We start from the raw sequence: 18,493 nt of genomic DNA, 5'->3' as shown, positions 1-18,493 counted from the left end.
TCCAGACATAAAAATATAGAGAATTTTCTCCAACTAGGGCATACGAAAACCGAGGTTCTACTGTATTAGAAATGGTCTTCTAGGTTTAGGACTGGCTGACCATGTGTTCAAACTGTTTGTACAGCAAGTTGTTTACAATCATGTCATTGTAATTTCATGAGTCAAGCAGTCAATTTTGCACAAAGAGAATCATGGGAACAAAATTGTAGTCATGATATGGCAAAAAGGCAATATGTAATATCGCAAAATGCAAGTTTATTGTACATACATTGTTTACTAATGGGAGTGACAAGTTTTGTTTCTCATGGAGAAGCAATATCATATTGCATACTATACATTCCACCATTTCTTCCTCTCTTCACCAGAGATGGGTCCACTGCTCAGTAGAGTAGTGGCATTATACCCCATTGTATGAGTGCAAGACACAAACAAAAAAGATGTCAAAATACTAGGAGAAAGTTGGGAAATGTCAATCTAAAAATAACAAAAACATGTTTAGTGGTTTTTTTTTTTTTTACACAGGGTTTGACAAGGTTAGGTTAAGGATCCCTAGCTTTATTGACAAGCTATTTACAGGTTAAGGATTTCTAACTTTATTGGCAAGCTAAGAGCTGTTACCTACATCAGCTCATTTGAAAGCATTTTTATTGTTATGAGACATACAAGTAGGGAACAGGATGTAGTTGGAGCCATCTGTGGGCCAGCATTTTCATTTGATCAACTGACTATCTCGTTGACATCATTATGCTGTACGAATGTGTTCCTTACTCGTGTCATCCTGGGTATATATGATCTCAGATGGAGTGAAGCTGGCAGACAGCATAGGCTGTCTGTGCAGACAGTACAGGCTGTCTACAGAAGGGTACAGCTAGAGTGAAGTTGCTGCTTTCTGCCCGTCTTGTGGCATAAAAGCTTGTTTCACGCTGTCCTCGAAGTGGATCCAAGTGTGGTACTTTGACAATATTGGCCTTGTACATAACAGTAAGGCCACCCACATCCCTCCTATGTTGAAGGCTCTGCTGAAATGACAGATCTATCCAGGATGGGTCCAGGTGAGAGATGAGACGTCTTGCTCTGTTCTCTACTCTGTCAAGCAGTCGCAGATGAGAGGGGGGCAGGCAAACCAAGAAAGTGGAGCATGCTCAAGGTGTGAGCGTACTTGTGCCTCGTACAGAATCTTGCAACCCCTACTGTCAAGGAGATGCGAGATACGGCGAAGTGCTTTAAGCTTCCTGGTTGCCTTGTTTGCAAGATTTACAACATGGTTCTTCATGGTTAGTTTGGAGTCAAATTTCACCCCAAGGATATCAACTTCTTCTCCAGGTGCCAACACCCTCCCATTCATCTTTACTACTGCACCAGCATTACCATCATGGTGCCTAGAGACCATCATCATTTGCATTTTCTCAGGTGCAAATGTTACATGCCATCTATTTCCCCAAGCTGATATAGCTCTTAGCTGGTGATTGATGTAGCTTAGAGCAGCTGGCATTTCTTCTCTTGGATAGGTGAATGTCAGTGTACAGTAATCTGCATATGTATGGGATTCTGGGATGAAATGAAGAAGGTCATTGAAGTAGACATTCCATAACAATGGTCCCAGCACGCTTCCTTGTGGAACACTTGCCCCAATAGGATGTCTTGCTGATTCCGTTCCATTGAGAACTACCCTTAGAGATCTACCGTGAAGGTAATCACTGAGGAGACATAGCGTAGAGCCTGCAATTCCCAGTGCTTGAAGTTTTGCTAAGAGGCCTTGGTGCCACACCCAATCGAAAGCATCAGCAATGTCCAGTGCTACCACACAGCTGACTTTGGATTCGTCCAGTGACTGGTGCCACTTAGTGGAGAAGTTTAACAACAGATCAGCAGCAGAGTAACCTTTCCTGAAGCCATATTGACGATCACAAAGTAGTGAGTGGTAGTCAAAAAACTGTCATTTGTCTTGAGATTATTGTCTCAAGGATCTTAGCAGTGATTGACAGGAGTGACACTGGTCTGTAGTTGCTGATTTCTGCTCTGCTCTTCTTTTTGTGAACGGACTACATTTGCCTCTTTCCACAGAGAGGGCCATTTACACTACTAGGCAGTGCTGAAAGATGTGAGTTAGAGGTGTTGCTAGCTGGTCTGCACATCATCTCAGCAATCTTGGGCTCAGCTTGTCTGGGCCCACAGCCTTTTCTTGGTCAAGCGATTTAAGAAGGAAATGCACCTCCTCCTGCCTTATTGTCAACACTGACAGTTTTGACACAGTTCTTGCAGCTAGCCAAGGAGGGTCCCTTGCTGGATCAGGAACTTGCATTTTCGTAGCAAAGTGTTCGGCAAAGAGGTCCACCTTCTCTTGATTACTAGTAGAGGTGGTCCCATCCTGTCGATTTAGAGGTGGAATAAGTTCATCAGGCAGATAACCTTGTCTGTCCTTGACCAGGGACCACCAGGTTTTGGAGCCTACCCTACCTGATGCTAGCTTTCTTTTTGTGTCCACCTCCCATTTAGCAATGGCCCACTTTTGAACATCACCCATATGCCTACAGGCTTGCCTGTGCAAGTTCCTGTTATAGGTGGTAGGATGTCTCTTATACCTTTGCCATGCTTTGTACTTAGCAGTAGCAACCTCTCTACAATGAAAGCCAAACCAAGGCTGATCTGTAGGCTTTGTCACATATTGCTGGTGAGGAATGTGTTCTTGTTGTAGATTAAGGATGTGTCCAGTGAAGGTTTTCACTTGGTTGTCAATATCCCCTTGGAGAAGAGCATTCCAATCAGTGGTGGCGAGCTCAGAGCAAAGGGCTGGCCAATTACCTCTTTCCCATAGCCAGGTTGTGCGTGTGACTCCTCACCTCGTTCTGTTGGGATCTTAAGTGTCGTAAAAACAGCCTTGTGGTCAGATGATCCAATGTAGCCGAGGGGTTGACAAGGGACTATACCTTCTGCCAGATCACTCACTACTGGATCAAGGGAGGAGCCAGAGATGTGAGTAGGGAAATCAACAAAGTTTCTCATGTCACATACTGCAAGAAGGTCATCAAAGTCCCTCTGTATAAGGTGTTGGTTGAGGTCCTTAGTCAGTTCTGTTAGTTGTTAGTTCAGTATCTTTATTATGCACCCCATACCCATTTTGTGGGCAGTAGTCAAAAGATTACAGAGGTACATAATGGGTCCAGGGACTGGACTCCATTTCTGTTGGATTGAAAAGTTACACTTGTCCGTAGGTCTTCGTAACTTTTCATTTCAACAGATCATTGCCTAGGGGCTGTCAACCCCTCATCCCAACAATAACAAAAATGTGTAATGTTTCCTGACCTATGCTATTGATATTTTTCTAAGATTTTTTGTTGTGTACTCTTAAAATAATTTGTATAAAATCATTATGCCTCTGCTAAATAATAGACCCATCTCTGGTGAGTACATTAAAATTTCATCAATGAAAAAATTAATGTTAATTAAATACGGAATATTATTTTCAGTTTCCATCTCTAGATCCAATGTGGGCATTTATATGAAAATGCAATTCATTTAATGATTCATTCTTCTGGTTCATATCTGTTAAGGGGGGTCCACTGTAATAAGTTTGGGTGTGAATGCTTTTAGGATTTATATATAGATATATGTATTTTTCCAGCTTTGATCCTGAAATGAAGAGACTCTTTTTGAGTGCAGAGGAGGACTTGAAGAAAGATCACCAAATACACTGCCAAACTTTCACATCAGTGCCAGAGGCTCACCCTCAGTATGCAGCTAAATATACAATCTTCAAAGAGAAATATCAAAAGATGTACGCAGGGAATGAAAACTTGCAGCATTGTCAAGAATTGTGGAAGGAGTTTTGGAAGCAGACTGTGACTAAGGAGCTTGAAGAAAAATTGAACAAGAAGAGAGTAAAGTTATTAGAACAGTTTAATGCAGTAGCAGCCAAGAAGAATGAATGTACTGGGTTACGTAAAATCAAGAACTGTAAGGAGGATGCATATAGTTATGAGGCTGGCCCTAGCACTTCATCTTATAAATCTTCAGAGTTCTCTGTACAAACGTTAACAGGTCAAAAGAAAATGTCATTAACCAAATTTATTAACTCACAAGCTGAATTTAGTAGATTTAGACAGAGTTCTGTTGGCACACCTTTGCAAACTACTGAAAGTTTGTCAATGCTACATCAAATATTGCCTGTGGTTAGTATTTCTGAGCATAAATGTGATTTAGGAACTGGACAAAGTGTGAAAATATTAACCAAACAATTTTCTTTGTATAATAATTTAGATTCGCTCTTAGAGCTCTGTGAGCCATTAGGTCTCCTTGGTCCTGCCTTTAGGCTCATAATTAATAAAGTCAAAAACCTTGAGAGAGATTCACAAAAAATGTGTGAGGTGCTTACTGATGATGATAATGCTTTACTTATCAAGATGGCTTCAGAAAAGTTGAAATCTCTTGGTGAGGCTTCTACAGGCAGATTTCGAGAAAAGTTACTGAAAGGTAGCATTCATGCTGCGGAGTTGTTAGAGCATGCTACTGCAAGTTCACAAACTGCAGAGAAACCATATCATGGTGCTGATATTTTGAAGGATGTTGCTATAAGTTCACAAACTTCAGAAAGACCATATCATGGTGTTGATATTGATAAAGTGGCAAGGGCCACATTGGGGAAGGATGTTACTTTCATTGTTCAGTTCATCAAAAATGCTCTTGCATATGAAGGTGTTACAAATGTCCAAGCTGAGGATACAAATAAAATATTTTTGGCTGTATCTTCAAAACATCTTAGTATGGTCTTGGAAAATAAATAATGTTCTTTCCCTTAAATCAGTATATTTTTATCTCCACGGGGAAGTGGAAAAGAAATCTTCCTGTAAGCCATGCGTATCATAAGAGGTGTTTCGTTTTTTTTTATAGGTCACTCTGTCTCAATGGGAAACGGCTGGCGTGTTAAAAAAAAAAAAAAAAGTTATCTTCAACCGAAGCAAAGTGACCCGAAAAAGTTTTTCATCTTTTTACATTTAGTAATTTATAAAGGAGAAGGGGTTACTATCCCCTTGCTCGTGGCATTTTGGTCACCTCTAATGGAGGAAGGATTCTTTTTCCACTTTCCCGTGGAATTTTTGAGTTATACATTGTCAAGTTATACATAGATTAATTTATAAGTTAATTGGTTTATAAATTAAAATAAGGTGTTTAATTAAAGTTTGGAGAATGTTGAACTTTCCACTCAGAACTTTATATAATGTTGCCTTCAAAAGTTTTTTCTCGGGTTAGTCATTCATCAGTTTTAGCTCAAACCGATATATAGTTGTCTGTGTATCAACTGGATAAAAACTGGGATAAATTGTTTTAACCAATGTAATAAAATAATAGGGGCATTTTTATGTACATTATATGCCATATGCTTTATATGCCATGCTAAATCACTAAGAAATTTTTTTTGTTGTATTTTGTTAATATGAGTAAAGCTGCTTGTGGCCAAGTAGTTTTAATGTACTACATTCCCTTGCATCTATATATCAAGTGCTGAGTAATCTATTTGGATTTACTCTTTTTGTTTTTTAAATATATTAAGACAGTTATATACTGTATTCTTCCTCCGTAAGCCATGTGTGTTGTAAGAGGCAACTAAAATGCTGGGAGCAAGGGGCTAGTAACCCCTTCTCATATATATTACTAAATGTAAAAGGAGAAACTTTCGTTTCTCCTTTTACTTTCATTTCTCCTTTTGGGCCACCCCGCCTCGGTGGGATACGGCCGGTGTGTTGAAAGAAAGAAAGAAAGTTATATACTGTATTGCTCAACTATTTTATATAACTCCAAATTTATTTTAATAAAGATTGTGCATTTATACTTGTGTTGCTTCTTATTCTAGTTCATCCCATTAGCATAATCATCTCAAAACCTTGGAATAAAATTGAAGCATTAAGAGACTAGGGAGTAAATAATAAATGGATGAAATTTTGTTAGTTTGAATGTAGTATTGTGGTGGTACAGGACAGCAGCTGTACTTGGTGTCCCATCTTTAATGCTATATTTTGTTTGCTAAAATGTTTCACTAACTAGTTTGTACTGTTAAGCCTTTTTTTTTGTTTTTTCAAGTTGCAAATTGTCTTCAAAAAAAATAAAAGACCTATTTTTGTAACTTTGTGAAATTATGTTTTTAAGGCTACCGACTGTGTTGGACAACTGATATTTGTGGTTTCTGAGATGGTTGTATTTGACGAATGTATTTCATGGTAGATATTGTTCCAATGATATACATGTATCTGTATATTTATTCATGTAGGATGTTTCTATTGTTGTGGACACCTCAAGGGAAGTTCCTTGATGCTGGTGAGGGGCTCTTGATCTAGGGAATTGGATCTGTGTTCTGGTTCCCTGAATTGAGCCTGAATACCTTCCATATCCCCCCCAAATGCGCTGTATAATCCTACGGGTTTAGCACTCCCCCCACGATTATAATAATAATGTTGCTAGACTACTGTTACTGTACTTGTGACATAATGACTCCTTTTTAGCACATGAACGCCCTCCACACTCGTTTTTCTTGTGACCCACAGGTTTGGTGTATTTTTGTGTGGTGCATTTTGTGGGAAGTACAATGCCTGCACTTTAAAGGAGAGGTTTGGGTTATTGGCTGTTTGGAGTGACATTTAAAATGTCGTATCTGGGCGCCTCTGCAAAGGCAATGATTGTGTGTGAATGAGGGATGAAAGTGTTTCTTTGGGTCACCCTGTCTTGGTGGGAGACAGCTGTGTTTAAAAAAAAATAGTAAAACTATTATGGATGATTGAAGACTGATATTTTTGTCATGATGTATATGACCAAATCACAGAATGGGTGGGACTCAAACCCATGGCAGGGCAGACCTAAAACTCCCAGGCCAGTGTGCTAGCCACTGGGCCAGCTGGCTGTAATAAGATTTATCCAACTAGGTATATTTCTGTATACAATAGGGACCAGTTCCCTGAATTAAGCTTGAATACCTTCCACATCCCCTCCATGTGCACTGCATAATCCTACAGGTTTAGTGCTCCCCCTTCATTATTATAATGTACTATAGGGAAGTGAGCATAGGTCACTACTTTGACCACAAATGCAGGCTTTTACAGATGAATCTCATGCCAGCGTGGCTGTGACATACTCTTGCTCAAGTCCCTTCAAAGGCATGACACAGCTGCATGGATGAATGAAGGAGTGGCTCTAAACTTGGCCAGTGGTTAGTGCACTGGACTAGGAGTTTTAGGACTTCCTGCCATAGGTACTATCACTGCTCATGTGATTTGTTTGCAATTGTGTTATTACAACTTTGTTGTGTATATGACCCTCTGAAGGAGTGCCTTAAAGATGCTAAAGGATATTTTAAAGAATTGGAGCTGTATAGCCCTTGTGGCTTAGCGCTTCTTTTTGATTATAATAATAATAATTGGAAGTACTTTCTCTTCCCATGGGTCTAACCTGATAAACTCCTGTTTCCCAGCTGCTCTGTGACTTGGGGGTTTAGTGATTCCTCTGGAATGTATTTGGATTGCATTCACTTTTTTGGGTACACCCTACCTTAGGAAATGGCTGACGTGGTTAAAGGATTTCAATAAATTTGGGGTTTTGACTGAGAAATCTCATTCTTCCCATGTTGCTGTATGACCCTTGTGGGTTTAGTGCTTGGTTTTGATTATAATAATTCCCACGTGTGGAAACTCAAGGACTTGTGTATTTACTCTTGTTAGTTGGACCCACCCCTAGAAATGTGGCCCATTGGTGGGACAAGTACACATCAGAGTGAACATTTGTTTCATGAATGCCATTATGGGTCTATGTTGAATATAAATGGTCTTAAAGAAGCCCTCCCATTTAAAGGGGGTTCCTTGTCACAGGAAAGAGTCTCTTGATCTCATTTGTTAGACGTCCTTCCCTTTATGCTATTTTTTTTTTTTTGAGGGAAAGAGCTAAACCTGTAGGGGTTACATAGCACTTAGGACATGGAAGGAATTCAGGTTTGATCCAAGGGAGGGAAGGGCATGTCCAAATCCTTAAAGCTATCCACCCCAATCTCCAAAGACCTCTACAAGTTGTCGTGCTATATAGCCCTTGTGGTTTAGCGCTTCTTTTTGATTATAATAATCTACAAGCTGTCAACCCAAGACCTTGCTACAACAATATCATTCCTACACAGTCTCCATGCTCTGACCTAATACAATATGTACCCAAGTCTTAACTAATGCTGTATATATTGCATAAATATGTCACCCCGCACTTCCCTTTCCACCCCAGATGTGAGAAGCTGGTTGTGCCGACACAGACTCCGTTTGAAACCGCCAATGTGCCTACCCTTTTTTTCACCCATACCTCACTTGCACCCTCTTTCCCTGCCTCCAGAGACAGTTCAACTCTTAATGATGCATCTCCTTAAACCCTCCTACAACTGGGGAAATGCAGGGTATTCTTCTAAACTGAAATGCAATCGTACAATAAAATCAGCATCCCAGCCTGGTGATCCCATCCTTCCTGCTGTTAATGTTTTGGCACCTCTTCCTTATTATTGTGGGTGAAAAAAGTAGAGATATTCTGTTTGTCTTCTAGCAACTGAGCATCACTTTTTTCAAGTGTCCTAAGGCCTTCCCTCTTTCATCCCATCCAAACCAAGTGGGAGACTGCCCACACTGACCTATACCTCTCATACTTCCATCAAGGAAGATGCCTTGATGCTAGTGAAGAGCTCTTTATCTAAAGAACTTAAGGTACCCTCCTTTTTCCCCTAGAAAAAATTTGATTACCTCCAGTTTCCCAGGGTTCTCAGTGATTCTTATGGGTTTAGTTCTCCCCTTATGAAATAAATACCTCTCACAGTGATGAACAATGTTTCACATTTTGGGCCCATCAAGGAAGGTTCTTTTATGCTAGTGAGGTAGCACCTTGGGACCCTTATGGGTTTAGTGCTTGGTTGTGATTATAATAATGCTAATGAGGTTTTTGTTCTGAGGAATTGAAGTTGTCTTCACCTTGGATTGAACCATATTACCCATCATACCTTATGCACCGTATGACCTCTATAGATTTAGCTCTTCTTCCTATTTTCATAACCCAGGTACCTCGGGTTGAGATGCATCTTAGAGACCCAGAGCTTTTATTGGCATTCTGGGCAATTGCAGGCTTCTCAAATGAGGTTCCTTGATGCTGGTGAGGGACTCTTAATCTAGGGAGTTGTATCTGTGCTCCAATTCCCTGAATACCTTCCATCTTCCCCCAACCCCACAGATGCTTTATAATCGCTATGGGTTTAGCGCTTCCCCATAATCGTACCGGCACTGTAAATTGTTAGAATGCTCAGCCAATAATTTTTTTGGGTACTTGTAGACCTATAACTCGCCCATCATTAGGGCCCCACTAGGGGACAGGCCAGCCAGACAGCTGTCCAGACACTTCCCTATAAAGGGAGCTAAAAACATAGCCCCCCCCCAAAAAAAAATTAAAACTACTTAAATCACCTTGTGGATTTAGTTTTGATTGTAATGACAATACTTAAAAATCAGAGGAGCATCGCCATGTTGAACTTTGCAGTTATAAAAAAGTTGAGTGCAATGCAATAGCAATGTGAGAGGTGTACATTATGTGGATTTTTATTAGTTCTGTAACAAAAAAATGAGTGTACAGTATCTCGAGTTTTGAATAGCTCCCAACTCGAACAATTATGTAAGAGTATTTTTCTAAGTGTTTTTATGTGTATTTTTGGGAGTCTGAAATGGACTAATCTAATTTATATTATTCCTTATGAAAACAAATTCGGTCGGTATTGGCACTCGAACAGCCTTCTGGAATGAATTAAGTTTGTAACTCGAGGTACCACTGTATTTGATTCGTCCTTAGAATCAAACTCAATTGTTTCACATGCCACAGGCGTTATATGACCCCTATGGGTTTAGTGCTTCTCCCACCATGCCATGTCGGGGGGTATTGGATGTTTATGGACAATTGGGGAATATGTGAGTAATCGGAGGGAGTAGGCAGGAGAGGCGAGTCAAGTGATTAGCGGAGGTAGGTAATATGAGGTCTACTGGTGACTACACCTTCACCTCTCATTATCTCTACCACCATACTACTCACCCTCTTACTACTTGAAATGAATAAATGAATAAAAGAATGAATAACAGGGACAGTGAATATTACTATTCTACTCAAACACAGTTTATTATTAAGTCCTTGTGCACTAATATATTTGGGAACAAGAGTACATTATTGGGGTTTAAATAAAAGGGGCAGTACATATAAGCAGTGAGACAGGGAATACAATCAACTTGATGAAACAGGATATAACTTGCAATATAGTTCAGAGGACAGTTCACCACAAGAACTAAGCCGCAGGTCCTAAGACGTACACAGCTGAGTACTGCTCCAAGCCAGTACTCTGCCCAATGTCTCCAACAGAGTCTCCTCCAGAGACTCTCCTGTTCAGCTCTGCACACCGGCAGCAGCTTCAACCGAATCTCTCTGCTGCTGGGAGCTCTGCACCCAGGCCAGAGCTCTGCCCGAATCTCTCTGCTGCTGGGAGCTCTGCACCCAGGCCAGAGCTCTGCCCGAATCTCCCCTGCTCAGCTGTTCCTTGGGCTTATATGGTGGTCAAAGCACCTCCTACATTGGGGTGTGCACCACGTGTTACGACCTGACGCCATCAAGAACAAAAGACCTCAGACTTAAGCCGAAAGGCGTGGCTGACAGACATTTGCCAAGGCAAGGTGTGACCATATAACTGGTTAAATTAGGTCTCCCCAGAGACCTCACAAGCCCAGCTGAACTACATTTCAACCATAAATATAACACTGTAATTGTGGAAATTATTTAATTTCCGAAGCTATAGTGCCTAATAGGTGTTTAATGTGTTGATGTGGGCCAGGAAATGTATTTGAAAATGGACTAGAGCCAACAGGGAAGCTCTGCGCCTGCGCTGATGGGCGGGGGAGAGGTCGAGACGGGGCATCAGGAGCGGGAGTGTTTTGAATGGAGTTAAAGGCTGGGAAAGCATGGGGCCAGGAAATTGGTGGTCACAGTGGCCTAAGGATTAATATAGACCTCACTTCATAATAGGAAGTGTAACTGCTCCTGGTGAAGAATGAGGGAACGTGATTTATGGGACCACCGTAATAAAGTGGTAAAATTATTGAATAATGGTAGGACCGGTGGTGACTGGTGCGACACCATGGAGGGTGTCCAGGGGAAAATACCCGTGATTTAATCATCACTCATCAGCCTCAGATCTTAATGGAGTGACCTCTAATGTGCATAATAATTATGAGACATTAAATCGTCGTGTGAATTGTAATGTAATCACTGATAATAACATTAAGTTAAGAGAATGTGTGAAGTGAAATAAGTCACCTTACTCTGAACACGTGGAGTCCTCGTGGTTCCTGTCCCGAGGATAGTGAAGTTTTTATGGAGTCCCGACTTCTAAACCTGGACAAACCAACGGATACCTCGTCCTGCTGGAATAAGAACCGTGTCAGTGTAGCAGGGCATCCAAATGAGATAGTGAATGGAGGAAATAAGGAGCATCAATCACCCACAGTTAAGTAACCCTTCTAGTTATAGCAGACTGATACTGGCCAGTTAGGTATGTTGTAATTGGATAGGTTATGAGTGATCCAGCTACATCAAGTGACCACCAGAGAATATCTGGTAAGTGGTGGTATTATATACAAGTGTTTTTTTCCTTGATGGATATATACATGTGCAACCTACCCCTCCCCTTCATTCAGTTAAACTAATGTAATCTATACAGTCCGCAATTAATTAGTAGCGCCGTACTTGTGGGTGCTATCCAATTCATACTGGTCTCGGATAGATATGGATAAGATTGTGAGGTCGAAGGAACCACCTGCAGGGACCAGGGGTGGTTAAGTTTTCTCACATGTCTACACGGGGTGACTACGGTAAACAATATGGTTGTTGTCTCCCAATGAGATTACTTGTATGTATATAATGTTGAGGTACATACAGGTAACCCCCTATAAAATTTTCCATAGTAATATTCAGTCATATCAACTGTAATAAGGTTGGTAGAATTACCGACAATATGTTAGGTAAAAGAAGCTAACGTGACTTTTTATTGTGGCAACGCTTTGCTCTCGCTTTCGGCTTGACAAAGCTCCTGGTGAGTGAAACGTTGCCACAGTAAAATGTTGCATTACTTGCACTTGTGCCCTTTTACCTAGTATATCAGTTGCTACCAGCCAGGGGTTCCAAAATACATACAAGCTTGCCCGGGGTGCTCAAATTTCTGCCTTTTTCGATCTATAAAAAAAAAAAATAATTGCAACTCTACCCGGCATTTTAGGTTTAGCGCTTGGTTTTGATAATAATAATAATAATAATAATAATAATAATAATAATAATAATAATAATAATAATAATAATAATAATAATAATAATAATAATAATCACGTAGAGCTTTATTATCTAGATTATTATTATTATTATAATCATGGGAAGCGCTAGGCATATAGAGCGCCTGTGGGGGGGATGGAAGGAATTCAGAGCTTTATTGACGTAGACCTTTATGTAGAGCTTTAGTCACATAGAGCTTCATTCATTATGGTAAAGCAATCTGCTGCCTTGATGCTGGCCCAGGGGCTCTTGATCTCATAAACCTGAATCTCACCCATATATCAGTCTGTAGTGGAAGGAAGGCGGGGTAGGGGTCGGCCTAGGAAAGGTTGGAGGGAGGGGGTAAAGGAGGTTTTGTGTGCGAGGGGCTTGGACTTCCAGCAGGCATGCGTGAGCGTGTTTGATAGGAGTGAATGGAGACGAATGGTTTTTAATACTTGACGTGCTGTTGGAGTGTGAGCAAAGTAACATTTATGAAGGGGTTCAGGGAAACCGGCAGGCCGGACTTGAGTCCTGGAGATGGGAAGTAAAGTGCCTGCACTCTGAAGGAGGGGTGTTAATGTTGCAGTTTAAAAACTGTAGTGTAAAGCACCCTTCTGGCAAGACAGTGATGGAGTGAATGATGGTGAAAGTTTTTCTTTTTCGGGCCACCCTGCCTTGGTGGGAATCGGCCAGTATGATAATAAAAATAAATATATGTATGTATATTTATGTATGTATATATATATATATATGTATATATATATATATATGTATATATATATATGTATGTATATGTATATACGTGTGTGCGTGTGTGTGAGAGAGAAGAGATAAGATAAGATTTCGTTCGGATTTTTAACCCCGGGGGGTTAGCCACCCAGGATAACCCAAGAAAGTCAGTGCGTCATCAAGGACTGTCTAACTTATTTCCATTGGGGTCCTTAATCTTGTCCCCCAGGATGCGACCCACACCAGTCGACTAACACCCAGGTACCTATTTGCTGCTAGGTGAACAGGACAACAGGTGTAAGGAAACGTGTCGAATGTTTCCACCCGCCGGGAATCGAACCCGGGCCCTCCGTGTGTGAAGCGGGAGCTTTAGCCACCAGGCCACCCAAAATCCAACCCAAAAGAAAGTATTTAAATTTTCTGTCGAGTCAAAATTAATTTGAGTCAATTAATACGCAATGAGAGACATGCTCCCTTGTGAATATAAATCCTTTCACTTTTTTTTCCCCCTCGGCTAAAGACGAATTTTTATTTTTTTCAGAAATGTAGATGAATTGAAAGTTTTCAGATTTCGATTAAAAGGTTAAAAATATACTTTGAACTGTGGAATAATTTTCTGATTTCTATGTATTGAAATCTGTAATCAATGTGGTCAAATTTTTTTTGTGGAATGTATATGTAAGTTGGCCAATTTTGTAAGCAATAAATTCCCATGTATTAACAGAGAGACAAATATATTATCTAAATGCCTTATTTTGTAGTATTTGACGGGGTTATACAATGACCCGCAGTTGGAGCTTCTGGTCATCTGACTGAGGCCTTCCACTGGCTTACCCCTCCACCCTTTCAAAAATTTTGATTATTAATGCCATTTTTTTAATGTGTAAGAACTGGTGATGGAGGTAAAGATGAGTATCAGTGTTAACATGATCTGGATCAACGGGGTTACTAGTGATCCATCAGGTTTAAAAATAGTTTAAATATACATAAATAACTCGGACGTAGGAGAGAGGAGCTTACGACTTGGACTTTGTAAATAGTCCAAGTCGTACCGCAACGTCGTCGTAAGAAGGAAATAAATGGTATAAAATACCGACACAATGGCAATATAAACACAAATGCAGTATAATGTGATCCTTTATTGACTACGTTTCGCCCACACAGTGGGCTTTTTCAAGTCACAAACAGAACTGTTCTGTTTGTGACTTGAAAAAGCCCACTGTGTGGGCGAAACGTAGTCAATAAAGGATCACATTATACTGCATTTGTGTTTATATTGCCAACGTCGTCGTAAGCTTGTGTGTCCTGTGTGCGGGTTATTTGTGTATTGTGCTTTTACTTATAATATAAGTAGCCTAGGTAGAGTGTAACTCAGAGTTGAAAAGTGGCTTTTGTACAGAAGTTGCACGTGTTCAACACTTGTTCAACACTTGTCTAACACTTGTCTAACACTTGTTCAACACTTATGCAACACTTGTCCAATACTTGTTCAACACTTGTTCAACACTTGTTCAACACTTGTCTAACACTTGTTCAACACTTATGCAACACTTGTCCAATACTTGTTCAACACTTGTTCAACACTTGTTCAACACTTGTCTAACACTTGTTCAACACTTATGCAACACTTGTCCAATACTTGTTCAACACTTGTTCAACACTTCTCCAACACTTGTTCAACACTTCTCCAACACTTGTTCAACACTTATGCAACACTTCTCCAACATTTGTTCACTACTTGTTCAACATTTCTCCAACGCTTGCTCAACACTTCTCCAACACTTTTTCAACACTTATGCAACACTTCTCCAACATTTGTTCACTACTTGTTCTACATTTCTCCAACACTTGTCCAATACTTGTTCAACACTTCTCCAACACTTGCTCAACACTTATCCAATACTTCTCCAACATTTGTTCAACACTTGCTCAACACTTCTCCAACACTTGTTCAACACTTCTCCAACACTTGTTCAACACTTCTTCAACACTTGTTCAGGACATCTGTCAGCTCCCGAGGCACCAATTCCAGTGCGAGCAACCTATGTAACCCTGAGTTTCTTACCAAGTCCCACTGCATATATTGCATCAGCTGGAATATTCACTCCATTGTTAGTACTGTGATGTGCTTAGAATTAAAAATGCTTTGAAAAGAGTCGGATATAATTAGGGGCACCTGGAAAGGGAATATTTATTTTTAATTTTCTAAATCGACATTACTTCGTTAGAATGAGACATATACTTCGCTTCAACACCATTTATGTGCGTCTCACTAACAGAACACAGAGAGTAGTCGTCAACAGAGTAAAGTCCGAGGCAGCTACGGTGAAAAGCTCTGTTCCACAAGGCACAGTACTCGCTCCCATCTTGTTCCTCATCCTCATATCCGACATAGACAAGGATGTCAGCCACAGCACCGTGTCTTCCTTTGCAGATGACACCCGAATCATCGTGCTCCGAAATGTGCACTAAATCTTGAATGGGTTATATGGCATAGTATGTTACAATACTAATAATGGAATACTATTATTTTTGTAAGAATAAGACACATGTGCAACATCTGGGTATCTTTATTGTGGACGTTTCGCCATCCAGTGGCTTTATCAATACAAATTTGTGGACATAATGGGAAGACAGTAGAACTATATACAGAAGACGAGGTAATTAGTCCCTCAGCCTTGTAGCTGGTGAAGAGCACCGTAGTGTTGAAGGATCTCAGTAGAACTCTTCAGTCGAGTACAGAGGAAGCAGCAGAAGCAGCAGAAGCAGCAGAAGCAGCAGCAGCAGCAGAAGCAGCAGAAGCAGCAGAAGCAGCAGAAGCAGCAGAAGCAGCAGCAGCAGCAGCAGATCGTTATTGGTATAAATCTCGGTAACACATACCGACAAATTGGTTTAGCAAGATATGTAAACAAACACTAGGACAAATTAGAAAACATTTCGGTCCTGGGATCTTGATTTAACGCTTTATTTGATTGATTGGGACCTTGATCACTTCTAACATACAGAGGTTAAAATGACAGTATACTGGCGGAGAATGAGATGTGAGTAACTCATGGTGACATGAAGAATGTCATGTTGGGATGAGGACGGGTAGACATTGGGTCATTTGTGTGTGTATGTGTGTGTGTGTGTTTGTGTGTACTCACCTATTTGTACTCACCTATTTGTGGTTGCAGGGGTCGAGTCACAGCTCCTGGCCCCGCCTCTTCGCTGATTGCTACTAGGTCCTCTCTCTCCCTGCCCCATGAGCTCTATCATACCTCGCCTTAAAACTATGTATGGTTCCTGCCTCCACCACATCACTTTCTAGGCTATTCCATGGCCTGACTACTCTATGACTGAAGAAATACTTCCTAACATCCCTTTGATTCATCTGAGTCTTCAACTTCCAATTGTGACCTCTTGTGTCTGTGTCCCATCTCTGGAACATCCCGTCTTTGTCCACCTCGTCTATTCCGCGCAGTATTTTATATGTCGTTATCATGTCTCCCCTGACCCTCCTGGCCTCCAGTGTCGTCAGGCCGATTTCCCTCAACCTTTCTTCATAGGACAATCCCCGTAGCTCTGGGACTAGTCTTGTTGCAAACCTTTGCACTTTCTCTAATTTCTTGACGTGCTTGACTAGGTGTGGATTCCAAACTGGTGCTGCATACTCCAGTATGGGCCTGACGTAGATGGTGTACAGAGTCTTAAACGAATCCTTACTGAGGTATCGGAACGCTATCCGTAGGTTTGCCAGGCGCCCGTATGCTGCAGCAGTTATCTGATTGATGTGCGCCTCAGGAGATATGCTCGGTGTTATACTCACCCCCAGATCTTTTTCCTTTAGTGAGGTTTGCAGTCTTTGGCCATCTAAACTATATTGTGTCTGCGGTCTTCTTTGCCCTTCCCCAATCTTCATGACTTTGCATTTGGCAGGGTTAAATTCTAGGAGCCAGTTGCTGGACCAGGCTTGTAGCCTGTCCAGATCTCTTTGTAGTCCTGCCTGATCCTCGTCCGATTCGATTCTTCTCATTAACTTCACATCGTCTGCAAACAAGGACACTTCTGAGTCTATCCCTTCCGTTATGTCGTTCACGTATACCAAGAACAGCACAGGTCCTAGGACTGACCCCTGTGGAACCCCGCTTGTCACAGGCGCCCACTCTGACACCTCGTCGCGTACCATGACTCGTTGTTTCCTCCCTGTCAGATATTCTCTGATCCATTGCAGTGCCTTTCCTGTTATGTGTGCCTGGTCCTCTAGCTTTTGCAGTAACCTCTTGTGAGGAACTGTGTCGAAAGCCTTCTTGCAGTCCAAAAATACGCAGTCGATCCACCCCTCTCTCTCTTGTCTTACTTCTGTCACCTTGTCATAAAACTCTAGTAGGTTTGTGACACAGGATTTTCCTTCCCTGAAACCGTGCTGGTTGTCAATTATACACTTGTTTCTTTCCAGGTGCCCCACCACTCTCCTCCTGATGATCTTCTCCATGACCTTGCATACTATACACGTTAGAGATACAGGTCTGTAGTTTAGTGCCTCATGTCTGTCTCCCTTTTTAAAAATTGGGACTACATTTGCCATTTTCCATACCTCAGGGAGTTGCCCAGTTTCAAATGATGTGTTGAAGATCTTTGTTAATGGCTCACACAATATCTCTGCTCCCTCTTTAAGGACCCATGGAGAGATGTTGTCTGGTCCCACCGCCTTTGAGGTGTCAAGTTCGCATAGCAGCTTCTTCACCTCCTCCTTGGTTATATGTACCTCATCCAGCACTTGCTGGTGTGCCCCCCTGTTCTGATTTCTTGGAGTCCTACTGGTTTCCACTGTAAATACCTCTTTAAATCTTGTGTTGAGCTCCTGACATACCTCTCGGTCGTTTCTTGTGAATTCCCCATCACCCTTCCTCAGTCTGATTACCTGGTCCTTGACTGTTGTTTTCCTCCTGATGTGGCTGTACAACAGCTTCGGGTCAGTCTTTACTTTTGATGCTATGTCATTTTCATATTGTCTCTGAGCCTCCCTTCTTATCTGTGCATATTCGTTTCTGGCTCTTCGGCTGATTTCTTTATTTTCCTGAGTTCTCTGTCTTCTGTACCTTTTCCATTCTCTATTACACCTAGTTTTTGCCTCCCTACACCTTTGGGTGAACCAAGGACTCGTTCTGTTCTTCCCATTATTTCTGTTTCCCTTGGGAACAAACCTCTCCTCTGCCTCCTTGCATTTTGTTGCTACATAGTCCATCATTTCTTGTACTGGTTTTCCTGTCAGTTCCCTCTCCCACTGAATGTCTTGAAGGAAGTTCCTCATGCCTGAGTAGTTCCCCCTTTTGTAGTTTGGTTTTTCCCAGCCTATTCCTGCTACTCTCTCCACTTGGAGCTCAACTATGTAGTCGAAGCACAGAACCACATGATCACTAGCTCCCAGGGGCCTTTCATACATGAT

At 41.3% G+C, this 18,493-nt stretch overlaps 1 protein-coding gene across 2 annotated transcripts in view; it reads left to right on the top strand.

Moving 5' to 3' along the window:
* Positions 1 to 5,826, top strand: part of LOC128685775 (pneumococcal serine-rich repeat protein) — a 132,086-nt gene extending 126,260 nt beyond the window's left edge. For both annotated transcript variants that reach the window (XM_070087802.1, XM_070087803.1), the window contains one exon: positions 3,623 to 5,826. In XM_070087802.1, coding sequence (XP_069943903.1) covers positions 3,623 to 4,781 — 1,159 coding nt within the window. In that variant the 3' untranslated portion in view covers positions 4,782 to 5,826. The remainder of the gene's footprint in view (positions 1 to 3,622) is intronic.
* The last annotated feature ends 12,667 nt before the right edge of the window (positions 5,827 to 18,493 follow it).

Source organism: Cherax quadricarinatus, chromosome 23 (genome assembly GCF_038502225.1).
Source record: "Cherax quadricarinatus isolate ZL_2023a chromosome 23, ASM3850222v1, whole genome shotgun sequence".
In the NCBI taxonomy this organism is placed as follows: Eukaryota; Metazoa; Arthropoda; class Malacostraca; order Decapoda; family Parastacidae; genus Cherax; species Cherax quadricarinatus.
This window is presented reverse-complemented; position numbering and strand designations above follow the sequence as displayed.